The following is a 15,615-nucleotide window of genomic DNA, read 5'->3' as shown; positions in this document are numbered from 1 at the left end:
ACACTCCAGCCAGCTGTTCTGCGCAAGCTCTGACGACGCGGAAAGGGATGCCGCCTGAGCCGGCAGCCTTGCGAGGGTTAACAAGCTTAACCTCTGAAATACCCATCCCGGATCCAGTATAATTGTCATCAGCAACGCTGAATAGCATAGCGCCACAGTCAGATAATATTACTAGAAAATATTCATATTCATGAAATCACAAGTGCAATATTGCAAAACACAGTTTAGCCTTTTGTTAATCCACCTGTCGTCTCAGATTTTGAAATGATGCTTTACAACGAAAGCAATACAAGCGTTTGTAGTTTATCGATCGCTCGACAAAACAATAAGTACACTTAGCATCGGGTAACTTGGTCACGAAAATCAGAAAAGCAATCAAATTAATCGTTTACCTTTGATCTTCGGATGTTTTCACTCACGAGACTCCCAGTTAGACAACAAATGTTCCTTTTGTTCCACAAATATATTTTTTATATCCAAATACCTCCGTTAGTTTGGTGTGTTATGCCCAGGAATCCACCGGAAAGAGCGGTCACGACAACGCAGACAAAAATTCCAAATTATATCCATAATGTCCACAGAAACATGTCAGACGTTTTTTATAATCAATCCTCAGGGTGTTTTTCAAATATCTATTGGATAATATATCAACCGGGACAGTTGGCTTTTCACTAGGACCGGGAGTAACAATGGCCGCCTTTCTCTTTTGCGCACAACTCACTCTGAGAGCCCCCACCTATCCACTTACGCAATGTTCACGCTCATTCTTCAAAATAAAAGCCTGAAACTATGTCTGAAGACTGACATCCTGAGGAAGCGATAGGAAAAATAATCTGGTTGATATCCCTTTAAATGGAGCAATGGGAGGCTATGGAACATGGAGTTTTCAAAATAGAAGCCACTTCCTGGTTTGATTTTTCTCAGGGTTTCGCCTGCAATATCAGTTCTGTTATACTCACATACAATATTTTGACAGTTTTGGAAACTTTAGAGTGTTTTCTATCCTATTCTGTCAATTATATGTATATTCTAGCATCTGGTCCTGAGAAATAGGCAGTTTACTTTGGGAACGTAATTTTTCCAAACATAAAAATAGTGCCCCCTAGCTTCAAGAGGTTAAATGTGTTACTCTCGTCGGCCACGGAGAAGGAGAGCCAACAGTCCTTGGTAGCGGGTCACTTCGGTGGCAGTGTGTTATCCTCAAAGCAGGCGAAGGTGTTTCAATTGTCCAGGTGGCCGCAATGTAGCTGGTTCTCCCTTTGTAATCTGTGATTGTCTGTAGACCCTGCCACATAGGTCTCGTGTCTGAGCTGTTGAATTGCTACATTCTCTACACTGATGTTTTGCCTGTTTGATTGCCTTATGGAGGGAATAACTACACTGTTTGTATTCTGCCATGTTCCCATGGTTCAATGTAGTGGTTCGCGCTTTCAGTTTTGCGTGAATGCTGCCATCTATCCACGGTTTCTGGTTAGGATAGGTTTTAATAGTCACAGTGGGAACAACATCTCCTATACTCTTCCTGATAAACTCAGTATGGACCTGGAGGTTTCATTGTTTCCCAACTTCCATCAACACGTCTCCTTCGTCACTCGGGGCAATGAAGTCCTAGACCACTGTTGCTCTACCCACAAGCATACAGTAGCAAGAAAAAGTATGTGAACCCTTTGGAAATACCTGGATTTCTGCATAAATTGGTCATAAAATTTGATCTGATCTTCCTCTAAGTCACAACAACAGACAGTCTGCTTATTAAACTAACAACACACAGATTATTTTATTTGTCTTGTCTATATTGAATACTTAATTTAAACATTCATAGTGCAGTGTGGAAGAAATATATGAACCCTTGGATTCAATAACTGGTTGACCCTCCTTTAGCAGCAATAACCTCAAACAAATGTTTTCTGTAGTTGTGGATCAGACCTGCACAACAGTCAGGAGGAATTTTGGACCATTCCTCTTTACAAAACTGTTTCAGTTCAGACATTTTTTGGGAAGTCTGGTGTGAACTGCTCTCTTGAGGTCAAGTAATAGCATCTCAATCGGGTTGAGGTCAGGACTGACTGGGCCACTCCAGAAGGGGTATTTTCTTCTGTTGAATCCATTCTGTTGTTGATTTACTTCTGTGTTTTGGGTTGTTGTCCTGTTGCATCACCCAACTTCTGTTGAGCTTCAATTGGCAGACAGATAGCCTTACATTCTCCTGCAAAATGTCTTGATAATCTTGGGAATTCGTTTTTCTGTCAATGATAGTTGTTCAGGCCCTGAGGCAGCAAAGCAGCCCCAAACCATGATGCTCCCTCCACCATACTTTACAGCTGGGATGAGGTTTTGATGTTGGTGTGCTGTGCCTTTTTTTCTCCACACATGGTGTTGTGTGTTCCTTCCAAACAACTCAACTGTAGTTTCATCTGTCCACAGAATATTTTGCCAGTAGCGATGTGGAACATCCAGGTGCACTTTTGCAAACTTCAGACATGCAGCAATGTTTTTTTTGGACAGCAGCGGCTTCTTCCATGGTGTCCTCCCATGAACACCATTCTTGTTTAGTGTTTTACGTATCGTAGACTCGTCAGAGATGTTAGCATGTTCCAGAGATTTCTGTAAGTCTTTAGCTGACACTCTAGGATTCTTCTTAACCTCATAGAGCATTCTGCACTGTGCTCTTGCAGTCATCTTTTCAGGATGGCCACTCCTAGGGAGAGTAGCAACAGTGCTGAACTTTCTCAATTTATAGACAATTTGTCTTATGACTGAACATCAAGGCTTTTAGATATACTTTTGTAACCCTTTCCAGCATTATGCAAGTCAACATTTCTTAATCTTAGGTCTTCTGTGATCTCTTTTGTTTGAGGTGTGGTTCACATCCGGCAATGTTTCTTGTGAATAGGAAACTCACATTATTTTTTTAATAGGGCAGGGCAGCTCTAACCAACATCGCCAATCTTGTCTCATTGATTCAACTCAGGTTAGCTGACTCCAATTACCTTTTGGTGAAGTCATTAGCCTAGGGGGTTCACATACATTTTTCCAAACTACGCTGTGAATGTTTTAAATTATATATTCAATATAGACAAGAAAAATACAATTTCTATTATTAGTTTAAGCATGCTATGTTTGTCTATTCTTGTGACTTAGATGAAGGTCAATGACCAATTTATGTAGAAATCCAGGTAATTCCAAAGGGTTAGGGTTAGGGTTTCCAAAGGGTTAGGGTTAGGGTTTCCAAAGGGTTAGGGTTAGGGTTTCCAAAGGGTTAGGGTTAGGGTTTCCAAAGGGTTAGGGTTAGGGTTTCCAAAGGGTTCTCATACTTTATCTTGCCACTGTATAATGCCTCCCCCTTCGGCAAATCAGATCATGACTCTATACTCCTGTTTCCTGTCTACAAGCAGAAGCTCAAACAGGAAGTACCCGTGACGCGCTCTGTTGAGAAATGGTCATCCTAATTGGAAGCTATGCTACAAGGCTGCTTTGCTAGCGCTGACTGGAATATGTTCCCTGGACTCTGCCGATAGCATAGACGAGCAAACCACCTCGGTGACCAGTTTCATTAGGAAATGCATCGGCGACGTTGTCCCCACAGTGAAGTTTCGCTGCTACCTTAATCAAAAGCCCTTAATTAACACAGAGGCTGGTGCTAAACTAAAAGACAAAGCTATCGCAGACAACTCTGAGGCTACGACAAGGAGACTGGGTGATCTCGCTCTGAGGCTGACGTGAGGTTTTTAATCAGGTCAACACCGTGAGGCCGGATGTTATTCCAGCATATTCACAATCATTCAGTCTGTAATTCCCACACAAGAACTCTAAGGCTACCTGACAGAATGACTACTGCCCTGTAGCACTCACATCTGTAGTCATGAAGTGCTTTGAAAGGCTGCTTATGGCACACATCAACTCAATCATCCCAATATCGAAGTCAAATTAAATGTTTTTGGTCGCATACACATATTTAGCAGATTTGTATTAATTATGGATCCCCATTAGTTCCTGCCAAGGCAGCAGCTACTCTTCCTGGGGTTTATTATGGATCCCCATTAGTTCCTGCCAAGGCAGCAGCTCCTCTTCCTGGGGTTTATTATGGATCCCCATTAGTTCCTGCCAAGGCAGCAGCTACTCTTCCTGGGGTTTATTATGGATCCTCATTAGTTCCTGCCAAGGCAGCAGCTACTCTTCCTGGGGTTTATTATGGATCCCCATTAGTTCCTGCCAAGGCAGCAGCTCCTCTTCCTGGGGTTTATTATGGATCCCCATTAGTTTCTGCCAAGGCAGCAGCTACTCTTCCTGGGGTTTATTATGGATCCCCATTAGTTCCTGCCAAGGCAGCAGCTACTCTTCCTGGGGTTTATTATGGATCCTCATTAGTTCCTGCCAAGGCAGCAGCTACTCTTCCTGGGTTTTATTATGGATCCCCATTAGTTCCTGCCAAGGCAGCAGCTACTCTTCCTGGTGTTTATTATGGATCCCTATTAGTTCCTGCCAAGGCAGCAGCTACTCTTCCTGGGGTTTATTATGGATCACCATTAGTTCCTGCCAAGGCAGCAGCTACTCTTCCTGGTGTTTATTATGGATCCCTATTAGTTCCTGCCAAGGCAGCAGCTACTCTTCCTGGTGTTTATTATGGATCCCTATTAGTTCCTGTCGAGGCAGAAGCTACTCTTCCTGGTGTTTATTATGGATCCCTATTAGTTCCTGCCGAGGCAGAAGCTATTCTTCCTGGTGTTTATTATGGATCCCTATTAGTTCCTGTCGAGGCAGAAGCTATTCTTCCTTAGGTCCAGCAAAATTAAGGAAGTTTATACAATTTTAAAAACATTACAATACATTCACAACACATTGTGTGCCCTCAGGCCCCTACTCCACCACTACCATATACAGTACAAAAGCCATAACAAATATACGTTTTTCCAGCAGCAGACTTATCGATGATGTCAAAAGCTGCACTGAAGTCTAACAAGACAGCCCCCACAATCTTCGTATCAATTTCTCTCAGCCAATCAGTAATTTGTGTAAGTGCTGTGCTTGTTGAAGCACCACTACTCCACTGCATAGGGCTGATGGACAGACAGCAGTCACACACAGCAGGATGTTAAACTAAAGGATAAGCAGTCCATAAACTCACATAATAAGCCAGTAGATCGTAATCATAAGAATACATAAACATTAAGCATTTTCCAATCTGAATGTACAACTATTACTTCCCATCGCAAAAAACATTTCACATTGAGCATAGAATTCATACAGACATACATGTAGAATATTGGGCCTGTATGAATTCTATATGTTTTAATTGATTGCGATATAGAATATTGGGCCTGAATGAAGTCTATATCTCAATCAATTTAAACATGTATACCAGTGTACCTATGAAACATAATTTATAGCCTCTGATACCGAGAGACTAATGCTAAACTCAGCATGTGATATCTGTAGAATCTCTACTGGACTGAAGACTGACTGACCTCCGGATTCACTACTACTGTCAGGGTGAAGGGTTAAGGTGTGTAATGTTCTGTTGTATTATCCAGGTTGTCCAGACGTTGGAGGACCACCACCAGGAGGTGCTGTCCCTCTACAGGGACTTTGGTTTCTGCGGCCTGATCGCCCAGGACTCAGAGTTTGCCCTCTGCAACGTGCCCGCCTACTTCTCCTCGCATGCCCTCAAACTGTCCTGGAACGGCAAGAACCTGACCACCCACCAGTACCTGCTCTCTGAAGCAGCCAGACAGCTTGGTCTGAAGACACAACACCTGCCCTGCTTCACTGCACTGCTGGGTAGGTACCTAATTAACCAAAACTTGAAGCCTGGGTAAGTCCATGGTAGAAAAATAGCTAAATAGGTGTGGTAACCTGCTGTAAATCAGTGACTCCTCGCAACATGTCAAACTAATCAAATGCCTTGCTTGGGCAGAACTCCAGAGGGACCAGATTATTATAGTAGATATTGCAGGAGGATAGCTTGGACATCGCAGATTTTAAGCCCCATCAAAATATGCTGATCGCTGATTGTGTGTATAGAACACACTGCTGGATAAACACAATGTGTTTTTTCTTCACGGTTTTACATTTTTTCTACAATGTTACAAATTAGCATACGGAAAAACTCAATGCAAAATGTGTCCGGTCTATAAACAGTGAGGAACATGCAGCACCAACGAGTAGGGCTGTTACGGTGACCATATTACCTCCGGTGGTCACGAGTCATGACTAGTCAAATTCCACATGACCATTTAGTCACTGTAATTAGGCTTCTCTAAGCTCTGATGCTGCTGATGGTCATTAGTAGCCTACCAAACTTGCTAACTGCCTGGTACTCAGCACTCTATTGTCCCTCTAATCACTCTGACATCAATGCAAATGTAATTTAAAATCTAATCAAACACTAATCACACACTTCATGAGAGCCCATGAGCTCATGTTGGGCAATATTTCTATAGGCTATGCTATTGTGTGCGAAAACGGAGTGATGGCCTCTATTAAAAAGAGGAGGATCCCATCAGCTTTCTACAGACTACACCTACTATATTTATTTCTAAACTTTCCAAATATTAACTTCTTGCGGATCAGTGGGACGCTAGCAAAAACTTCTGGTGAAATCGCAGTGCCAAAATTAAATTACTATAAATATTAAACTTTCATGAAATCACAAGTGCAATACATCAAAATAAAGCTTAAGACAAGGTTAATCCAGCCGCCACGTCAGAAAGGCTTTATGGCGAAAGCAAACCATGCGATTATCTGAGGACAGCGCCCAGCACACACATGCATAACGCGCTTCAATCAATAATCCACTTGGTTTCCCTCCTAATACATTCAAAATGAATCCCAAACGTTACCACTAAACTTATCCAAACAAGTCAATCAACGTTTATAATCAAACCTTAGGTACCCTAATATGCAAAAAAAAGATACAATTTAAGACAGAATCGTTATTGTCTTTACCGGAGAAAAATACCAAAGAACGTGCTCTCATTCACGCGCTTGGAAAAACCACAATTTCTGGCTCATTTTTCCAAAAACCAGTCTGAAACTCTAAAGACTGACATCTAGTGGAAGCCCTAGGATCTGCAATCGGGCACGATTTCGCCCTTTCACACTAAGGTAGGGCTGTTTACTGCTTTGGGTTTTTACTTTACCTCCTAAAACAGTATTTCAATGTTAGATTTGTTAAATGTGATGCGCAACCCCAACTCTAAAAACGTGCCCATTTTTATAGTTTACTCCATTATCTACTTGAGTCAACTTTCTCCCTCTCCTCTGCTTCCCACACCAAGCCCTAACCCCGTCACAAATAGCAAGTCGAAACCTCTCGCCAGAGAGGAAGATGTGATCTCTCAACTGTGTTGTTGTGAGAGTCAGGGGGGGGGGGGGGGGGGGGGGGGGGCTTGGCGTGTTAGTCAGGGGGAGGGGCTTGGCGTGTTAGTCAGGGGGTGGGGCTTGGGGTGTTAGTCAGGGGGAGGGGCTTGGCGTGTTAGTCAGGGGGAGGGGCTTGGCGTGTTAGTCAGGGGGAGGGGCTTGGCGTGTTAGCCAGGGGGAGGGGCTTGGCGTGTTAGCCAGGGGGAGGGGCTTGGCGTGTTAGGCAGGGGGAGGGGCTTGGCGCGAGAGGCGGGGGGAGGGGCTTGGCGTGTGTAAACCATAGAGGAAAAGGCAAAGATAAAATGTGTCCAAGTTAAGGCCAATGCGTTTCTATGGGTTTATTTTGGACCTCAGCTTGTCGCCTGCCTTCCTGCCTTTGGGACGACTCCTATTGTTATGGAGGAGACGTGCATCTTGTCATTATTTACAGATCACTGGTGTAAATGGGGAAATGCACAGAGGAGCGAAAGAGACCAAAAATACAATCACCAGAACAAGCTGACAAACGTTCATTAAAACCTTTATTCTTGCCATACAGGCATTTGTAATTTTGCTCAAACACACACAACTGAACTTTCTCTCCCTCTTCCCCCCCCCCCCCCCCCCCCCGTAGGGAACCATATTCTCCCTGATGAGGACCTGGCTGCCTTCCACTGGAGCCTTTTAGGACCAGAACACCCCCTGGCCTCACTCAAGGTATAACCTCTGACCTTTAAACCTTCCACTGGAGCCTTTTAGGACCAGAACACCCCCTGGCCTCACTCAAGGTATAACCTCTGACCTTTAAACCTTCCACTGGAGCCTTTTAGGACCAGAACACCCCCTGGCCTCACTCAAGGTATAACCTCTGACCTTTAATCCTGACGATCTCTTCTATTTACTTCTAAACCATAACATTAAGCTATACCCCCTGCTGTCTGGCCCATCATCTATAACCTCTGTCCCCTGACCCTGATGATCTCTTCTATTTACTTCTAAACCATAACATTAAGCTATACCCCTGCTGCCTGGCCCATCATCTATAACCTCTGACCTCTTGGTGCGTGCCCACCAGTTGGTGGTGCCTCCCTGTGAGGTGGTTAACAAGGCGGTGTCTGACCTCTAACCTCTGACCTCTAACCACTGACCTCTAACCCTCTAGGTGCGTGCCCACTAGTTGGTGCTTCCTCCCTGTGAGGTGGTTAACAAGGTGGTGTCTGACCTCTAACCCCTGATCTCTAACCCTCTGGGTGCGTGCCCACTAGTTGGTGGTGCCTCCCTGTGAGGTGGTTAACAAGGCGATGTCTGACCTCTAACCCCTGACCTCTAACCCTCTAGGTGCGTGCCCACTAGTTGGTGCTTCCTCCCTGTGAGGTGGTTAACAAGGTGGTGTCTGACCTCTAACCCCTGATCTCTAACCCTCTGGGTGCGTGCCCACTAGTTGGTGCTTCCTCCCTGTGAGGTGGTTAACAAGGCGGTGTCTGACCTCTAACCCCTGACCTCTAACCCTCTAGGTGCGTGCCCACCAGTTGGTGCTGCCTCCCTGTGAGGTGGTTATCAAGGCGGTGTCAGAGTACGTCTCCTCCATTAAAGACCTGGGGAACCTCGATGTTATCGCCAGAGACGTCTTCAAACAGTCACAGGTACACACACACACCACTAGTTCTCTCTCTTTCTCTCGCCCCCCCCCCTTTAGTTTGGAGTGACAGTTGTCTTAACCCAATCAATGATTTGAGGTGTCACTGGCTCTGACCCTTCTAACTACGTAAGTAAATATGTGATTTGCCTGTTGCACAATGTTCTGCGCAGGTGTTGGTAACTGCTTCGCCATGTTCAGAGCATGCGGGCACAGGGGGGAAGGTTTGGAGCCTAGTGGTGACGTCAGACCCTCGACTTCAGTAGGCAATAGAAAAAAAGCCTGTCTATCATGTTCATTGATTGGGTTAAGGCGAACCGTCACTGCAAAACTAGCAGACCAAAGGAGACTCATTGTCTACGCCTCCCCCTAAACCCTTCATGGAAAAATAATGCCAAAACTCAAGATCGAAAAGACTCTGTGAAAGCAAAGAAACAGACGTCGAAAGCAAAGTTATGAGTAACCAAAAGGTAGTGCATGCAGGCAAGAGCGTAGGCTAAATGAATTCAATACGATTGGTTGCTGGGAAAGTTCAACCGAAAATTATTTTTGCATTCATTTTCATTTTCGCTTTTTGGGGTTTTGATGTCTAATTTTTATTAACAATTATATACATTATGCTTTCAATTGTTTGCTTTATGATTTCAACATCCAATATTTAATCTGTCCTCAAATATGTTTACATTCTCAAATGTATTTTTCATGTTCACAATTTATTTCATTTTTAATTCAATACATATGGTGTGAAATTGACCCCATAGTGCTGCCTTGTTCATTGACCTGTCAAAGGCGTTCGACACTGTTGATCGTTCTGTTTTGATGAAGAAATGATCAAGAGTAGTCCTGGGATACACAGTGGCAAGAAACAGTATGTGAACCCTTTGATCTGGTCTTCATCAAGGTCACAACAGTAGACAAACACATTCTGCTTAAACTAATAACACACAAACAATTATACGTTTTCATCTCCTTATTGAACAAACCGTGCAAACGGTGCAGGGTGGAAAAAGTATGTGAACCCTTGGATTTAATAAATGGTTGACCCTCCTTTAGCAGCAATAACCTCAAACAAATGTTTTCTGTAGTTGTGGTTCAGACCTGCACAACAGTCAGGAGGAATTTTGGACCATTACTCTTTACAAAACTGTTTCAGTTCAGACATTTTTTGGGAAGTCTGGTGTGAACTGCTCTCTTGAGGTCAAGTAATAGCATCTCAATCGGGTTGAGGTCAGTACTGACTGGGCCACTCCAGAAGGCGTATTTTCTTCTGTTGAAGCCATTCTGTTGTTGATTTACTTCTGTGTTTTGGGTCGTTGTCCTGTTGCATCACCCAACTTCTGTTGAGCTTCAATTGGCGGACAGATAGCCTTACATTCTCCTGCAAAATGTCTTGATAATCTTGGGAATTAAGTTTTCTGTCAATGATAGTTGTTCAGGCCCTGAGGCAGCAAAGCAGCCCCAAACCATGATGCTCCCTCCACCATACTTTACAGCTGGGATGAGGTTTTGATGTTGGTGTGCTGTGCCTTTTTTTCTCCACACATGGTGTTGTGTGTTCCTTCCAAACAACTCAACTGTAGTTTCATCTGTCCACAGAATATTTTGCCAGTAGCGCTGTGGAACATCCAGGTGCACTTTTGCAAACTTCAGACATGCAGCAATGTTTTTTTGGGCAGCGGTGGCTTCTTCCGTGGTGTCCTCCCATGAAAACCATTCTTGTTTAGTGTTTTACGTATCGTAGACTCGTCAACAGAGATGTTATCATGTTCCAGAGATTTCTGTAAGTCTTTAGCTGACACTCTAGGATTCTTCTTAACCTCATTGAGCATTCTGCGCTGTGCTCTTGCAGTCATCTTTTCAGGATGGCCACTCCTAGGGAGAGTAGCAACAATGCTTAACTTTCTCAATTTATGAACAATTTGTCTTACCGTGGATTGATGAACATCAAGGCTTTTAGAGACACTTTTGTAACCCTTTCCAGCTTTATGCAAGTAAAAAATTATTAATCGTAGGTCTTCTGTGATCTCTTTTGTTCAAGGCATGGTTCACATCAGGCAATGCTTCTTGTGAATAGCAAATTCAAATGTTGTGAGTGTATTTTAATAGGGCAAGGCAACTTTAACCAACATCTCCAATCTCGTCTCATTGATTGGGCTCCAGGTTAGCTGACTCCTGACTCCAATTAGCTTTTGGAGAAGTCATTAGCCTAGGGGTTCACATACTTTTTCCAACCTACACTGAATGTTTAAATTATGTATTCAATATAGACAATAGTTTGGGTTATTAGTTTAAGCAGACTCTTTGTCTACTGTTGTGACCCAGATGAAGATCAGATCTAATTTCATGACCAATTTATGCAGAAATCCAGGTAATTCCAAAGGGTTAGGGTTAGGGTTTCCAAAGGGTTAGGGTTTCCAAAGGGTTAGGGTTAGGGTTTCCAAAGGGTTAGGGTTAGGGTTTCCAAAGGGTTAGGGTTAGGGTTTCCAAAGGGTTCACATACTTTTACTTGCCACTGTACAGCCTTTTTATGGTTTCAGAATTATCTCAGTGACAGAACTCAGGCCATGTTGATAGATGGGGTTAAATCTGAATCATCTTAGTGACAGAACTCAGGCCATGTTGATAGATTGGGTTAAATCTGAATTATCTTAGTGACAGAACTCAGGCCATCTTGATAGATGGGGTTAAATCTGAATGATCTTAGTGACAGAACTCAGGCCATCTTGATAGATGGGGTTAAATCTGAATGATCTTAGTGACAGAACTCAGGCCATCTTGGTAGATGGGGTTAAATCTGAATGATCTTAGTGACAGAACTCAGGCCATCTTGGTAGATGGGGTTAAATCTGAATGATCTTAGTGACAGAACTCAGGCCATCTTGATAGATGGGGTTAAATCTGAATGATCTTAGTGACAGAACTCAGGCCATCTTGATAGATAGGGTTAAATCTGAATTGAGATTCAAAAAGGTGTTCCTTAGGGTTTGATTTTGGGTCCATTGTTCACTTTGTATAATATAAATTAACCTCTCTGGGATGTTCACCCGGGAGGCTAGCTACTTAACCTCTCTGGGATGTTCACCTGGGAGGCTAGCTACTTAACCTCTCTGGGATGTTCACCCGGGAGGCTAGCTACTTAACCTCTCTGGGATGTTCACCCGGGAGGCTAGCTACTTAACCTCTCTGGGATGTTCACCCGGGAGGCTAGCTTCTTAACCTCTCTGGGATGTTCACCCGGGAGGCTAGCTACTTAACCTCTCTGGGATGTTCACCCGGGAGGCTAGCTACTTAACCTCTCTGGGATATTCACCCGGGAGGCTAGCTACTTAACCTCTGGGATTTTCAGGACAGTAGCGTCCCACCCCGCCAACAGCCAGTGAAAGTGCAGGGCACCAAATTCAAAACAACAAAAATCTCCTAATTAAAATTCCTCAGCATTCAAGTATTTTACACCATTTAAAGATGAAATTCTCGTTAATCTAGCCACAGTCTGATTTCAAAAAGGCTTTACAGCGAAAGCACAAACGATTGTTAGGTCACCACCAAGTCACAGAAAAACACAGCTATTTTTCCAGCCAAAGAGAGGAGTCACAAAAAGCAGCAATGAAATGAATCACTAGTTCTAAAACATGCCGTGATTTTGCAGAGAGCCACATCAATTCACAGAAATACTCATAATAAACATTGATAAAAGATACAACTATTATACATGGAACTTTAGATAAACTTCTCCTTAATGCAACCACTGTGTCAGATTATTTATTTTTTTACGGAAAAAGCACACCATGCAATAATCTGAGTACGGCGCTCAGAGCCCAAACCAGCCAAAGAAATATCCACCATGTTGTGTAGTCAACATTAGTGTGAAATAGCATTATACATATTCACTTACCTTTGATGGTCTTCATCAGAATGCACTCCCAGGAATCCCAGTTCCACAATAAATGTTTGATTTGTTAGATAATGAGCTTGTTTCTCAATATAAGTACCTGGGTGTCTGGATTGATGACAAGTTGTCCTTCATAACACATATAAATCATCTGACTAAGAAGCTAAGATCCAATATGTTTTTTTCATATCAAAATAACCCATTCACAGGAATAGATAACATTAGAGATCTCTCCAGTCTCTACAGATTTGGGAAAATCTGCATTTTGTTTTTATTGCTTCTAACTTGTGGAGCAGAGTTCACTGCACTTAGATGTGCTGGTACCACTCAGGCAGTTTACATTATTGATTGAGGACCTCTATGTAGTTGAATGGGATTGCTTTTATTAAATGTTTATTTTTTTATTGAGCTGAATTCTATTGTTTTATACACGTGTATGTTTTAATATTCTGTTTTTATTGTAATGTGTACAGGGCTCTCTTGTAAAATATATGTTTAATCTCAATGTGGATCCCTGTTTAAATAAAGGTTAAATAAATATATATTTGTCTCCCTCTAGTCTCGTATGGAGGACAAGGTGCAGCGTTTTAAGAGAGCTGTGGAGTATTTCTCAGCTGCCTCTAAACCCCGCCCACTCTCCATGGGAACCTCCCCCTACCTCTGTGAGTAACCCCGCATTTGGCGAAGGCCGTTTTCCGTCATACAGTATCTCTTGTAGTCAGTGACACAAGCGCGATTGGCTAAAGCTTTTTCTTAAATACTTGTTAGACCTGCTAAATTGGACAAGTCATTTATTTCTCTGTCTGTGTGTAGTGCCAGGGTTTGGGCCGGCTCCGTTTGGTGGACCTCCTGGCCACATGGGGGCGATGCAGACTGTAAAGACCCAGGTAGGAGTCACATGCCTCTGATGTAGCTAGTTATTACTTCTTAAGCTTCTTGGCTCAGTTACACATGGAGTAAACAAGCATACAGTCAATAACACAATAGAAAAAAACAAGTCTATATACAGTGTGTGCAAATGACGTGAGGTATGAAAATAAATAGGCCATAGTAGTGAAGTAATTACAATTTAGCAAATTAACAGTGGAGTGATAGATGAGCAGATGATGATGAGCAGATGATGGTGTGTAAGTAGTGATACTGGTGAAAAAGAGCAGAAAAGTAAATAAAAACAGTATGGGTATGAGGTAGGTAGATTGGGTGGGCTATTTACAGCTGCAGCGATCTGTTAGCTGTTCAGATAGCTGATGTTTAAAGTTGGTGAGGGGAAATATGAGTCTCCAGGTTCAGCGATTTTTGCAATTTGTTCCAGTCATTGGCAGCACAGAACTGGAAGGAAAGGCGGCCAAAGGAGGTGTTGGCTTTGGGGATGACCAGTGAGATATACCTCCTGGAGCGCGTGCTATGGGTGGGTGTTGTTATCGTGACCAGTGAGCTGAGATAAGGCGGAGCTTTACCTAGCAAAGACTTATAGATGACCTGGAGCCAGTGGTTCTGGCGAAGAATATGTAGCGAGGGCCAGCCGACTAGAGTATACAGGTCGCAGTGGTGGGTGGTATATGGGGCTGTGACCAGTGCACCCGTGACCAGCTCGGAAACCGTATTGCATAGCGGAGAAGGTACGGTGGGATTCTAAATGGTCAGTGATCTCTTTATTAACTTGGCTTTCAAAGACTTTAGAAAGGCAGGGCAGGATGGATATAGGTCTGTAACAGTTTGGGTCGAGGGTGTCACCCCCTTTGAGAGGGAGATGACCGCGGCAGCTTTCCAATCTTTAGGGATCGAGGACGATACAAAAGAGGTTGAACATACTGGTAATAGGGGTTGCAACAAGGGCGGTGGATCATTTTAGAAAGAGGGTCCAGATTGTCTAGCCCAGCTTATTTGTAGGGGTCCAAGTTTTGCAGCTCTTTCAGAACATCTGCTATCTGGATTTGGGTGAAGGAGAAGCTGGGGAGGCTTGGGTAGTAGCTGCGGGGGGTGTGGAGCGGTTGGCTGGGGTTGGGGTAGCCAGGGTTGGGGAAGCCAGGAGGAAAGCATGGCTATCCATAGAGCAATGCTTATTGAAATTATCGTTTATTGTGGATTTATTGGTGGTGACAGTGTTACCTAGCCTCAGTGCAGTGGGCAGCTGGGAGGAGGTGCTCTTATTCTCCATGGACTTTAGTGTCCCAAAACTTTATGGAGTTGTTTTGATTACTCTTGTATTGACTCAGCAGTACAGTAGCTGTCTCTCCTCTTGTATTGACTCAGCAGTACAGTAGCTGTCTCTCCTCTTGTATTGACTCAGTACAGTAGCTGTCTCTCCTCTTGTATTGACTCAGCAGTACAGTAGCTGGTTCTCCTCTTGTATTGACTCAGCAGTACAGTAGCTGTCTCTCCTCTTGTATTGACTCAGCAGTACAGTAGCTGTCTCTCCTCTTGTATTGACTCAGCAGTACAGTAGCTGTCTCTCCTCTTGTATTGACTCAGTACAGTAGCTGTCTCTCCTCTTGTATTGACTCAGCAGTACAGTAGCTGTCTCTCCTCTTGTATTGACTCAGTACAGTAGCTGTCTCTCCTCTTGTATTGACTCAGCAGTACAGTAGCTGTCTCTCCTCTTGTATTGACTCAGCAGTACAGTAGCTGTCTCTCCTCTTGTATTGACTCAGTACAGTAGCTGTCTCTCCTCTTGTATTGACTCAGCAGTACAGTAGCTGGTTCTCCTCTTGTATTGACTCAGCAGTACAGTAGCTGTCTCTCCTCTTGTATT

General features: G+C 43.5%; 1 protein-coding gene across 2 annotated transcripts in view; it reads left to right on the top strand.

Annotated features, from left to right (window-relative positions):
* Positions 1-15,615, top strand: part of LOC139416986 (constitutive coactivator of PPAR-gamma-like protein 2) — a 54,744-nt gene that overhangs the window by 6,404 nt on the left and 32,725 nt on the right. For both annotated transcript variants that reach the window (XM_071166220.1, XM_071166219.1), the window contains exons 2-6: positions 5,532-5,778; positions 7,973-8,055; positions 8,853-8,981; positions 13,423-13,525; positions 13,677-13,750. In XM_071166220.1, the coding sequence (XP_071022321.1) occupies positions 5,532-5,778; positions 7,973-8,055; positions 8,853-8,981; positions 13,423-13,525; positions 13,677-13,750 (636 nt within the window). The remainder of the gene's footprint in view (positions 1-5,531; positions 5,779-7,972; positions 8,056-8,852; positions 8,982-13,422; positions 13,526-13,676; positions 13,751-15,615) is intronic.

Source organism: Oncorhynchus clarkii, chromosome 9 (genome assembly GCF_045791955.1).
Source record: "Oncorhynchus clarkii lewisi isolate Uvic-CL-2024 chromosome 9, UVic_Ocla_1.0, whole genome shotgun sequence".
In the NCBI taxonomy this organism is placed as follows: domain Eukaryota; kingdom Metazoa; phylum Chordata; class Actinopteri; order Salmoniformes; family Salmonidae; genus Oncorhynchus; species Oncorhynchus clarkii.
This window is presented reverse-complemented; position numbering and strand designations above follow the sequence as displayed.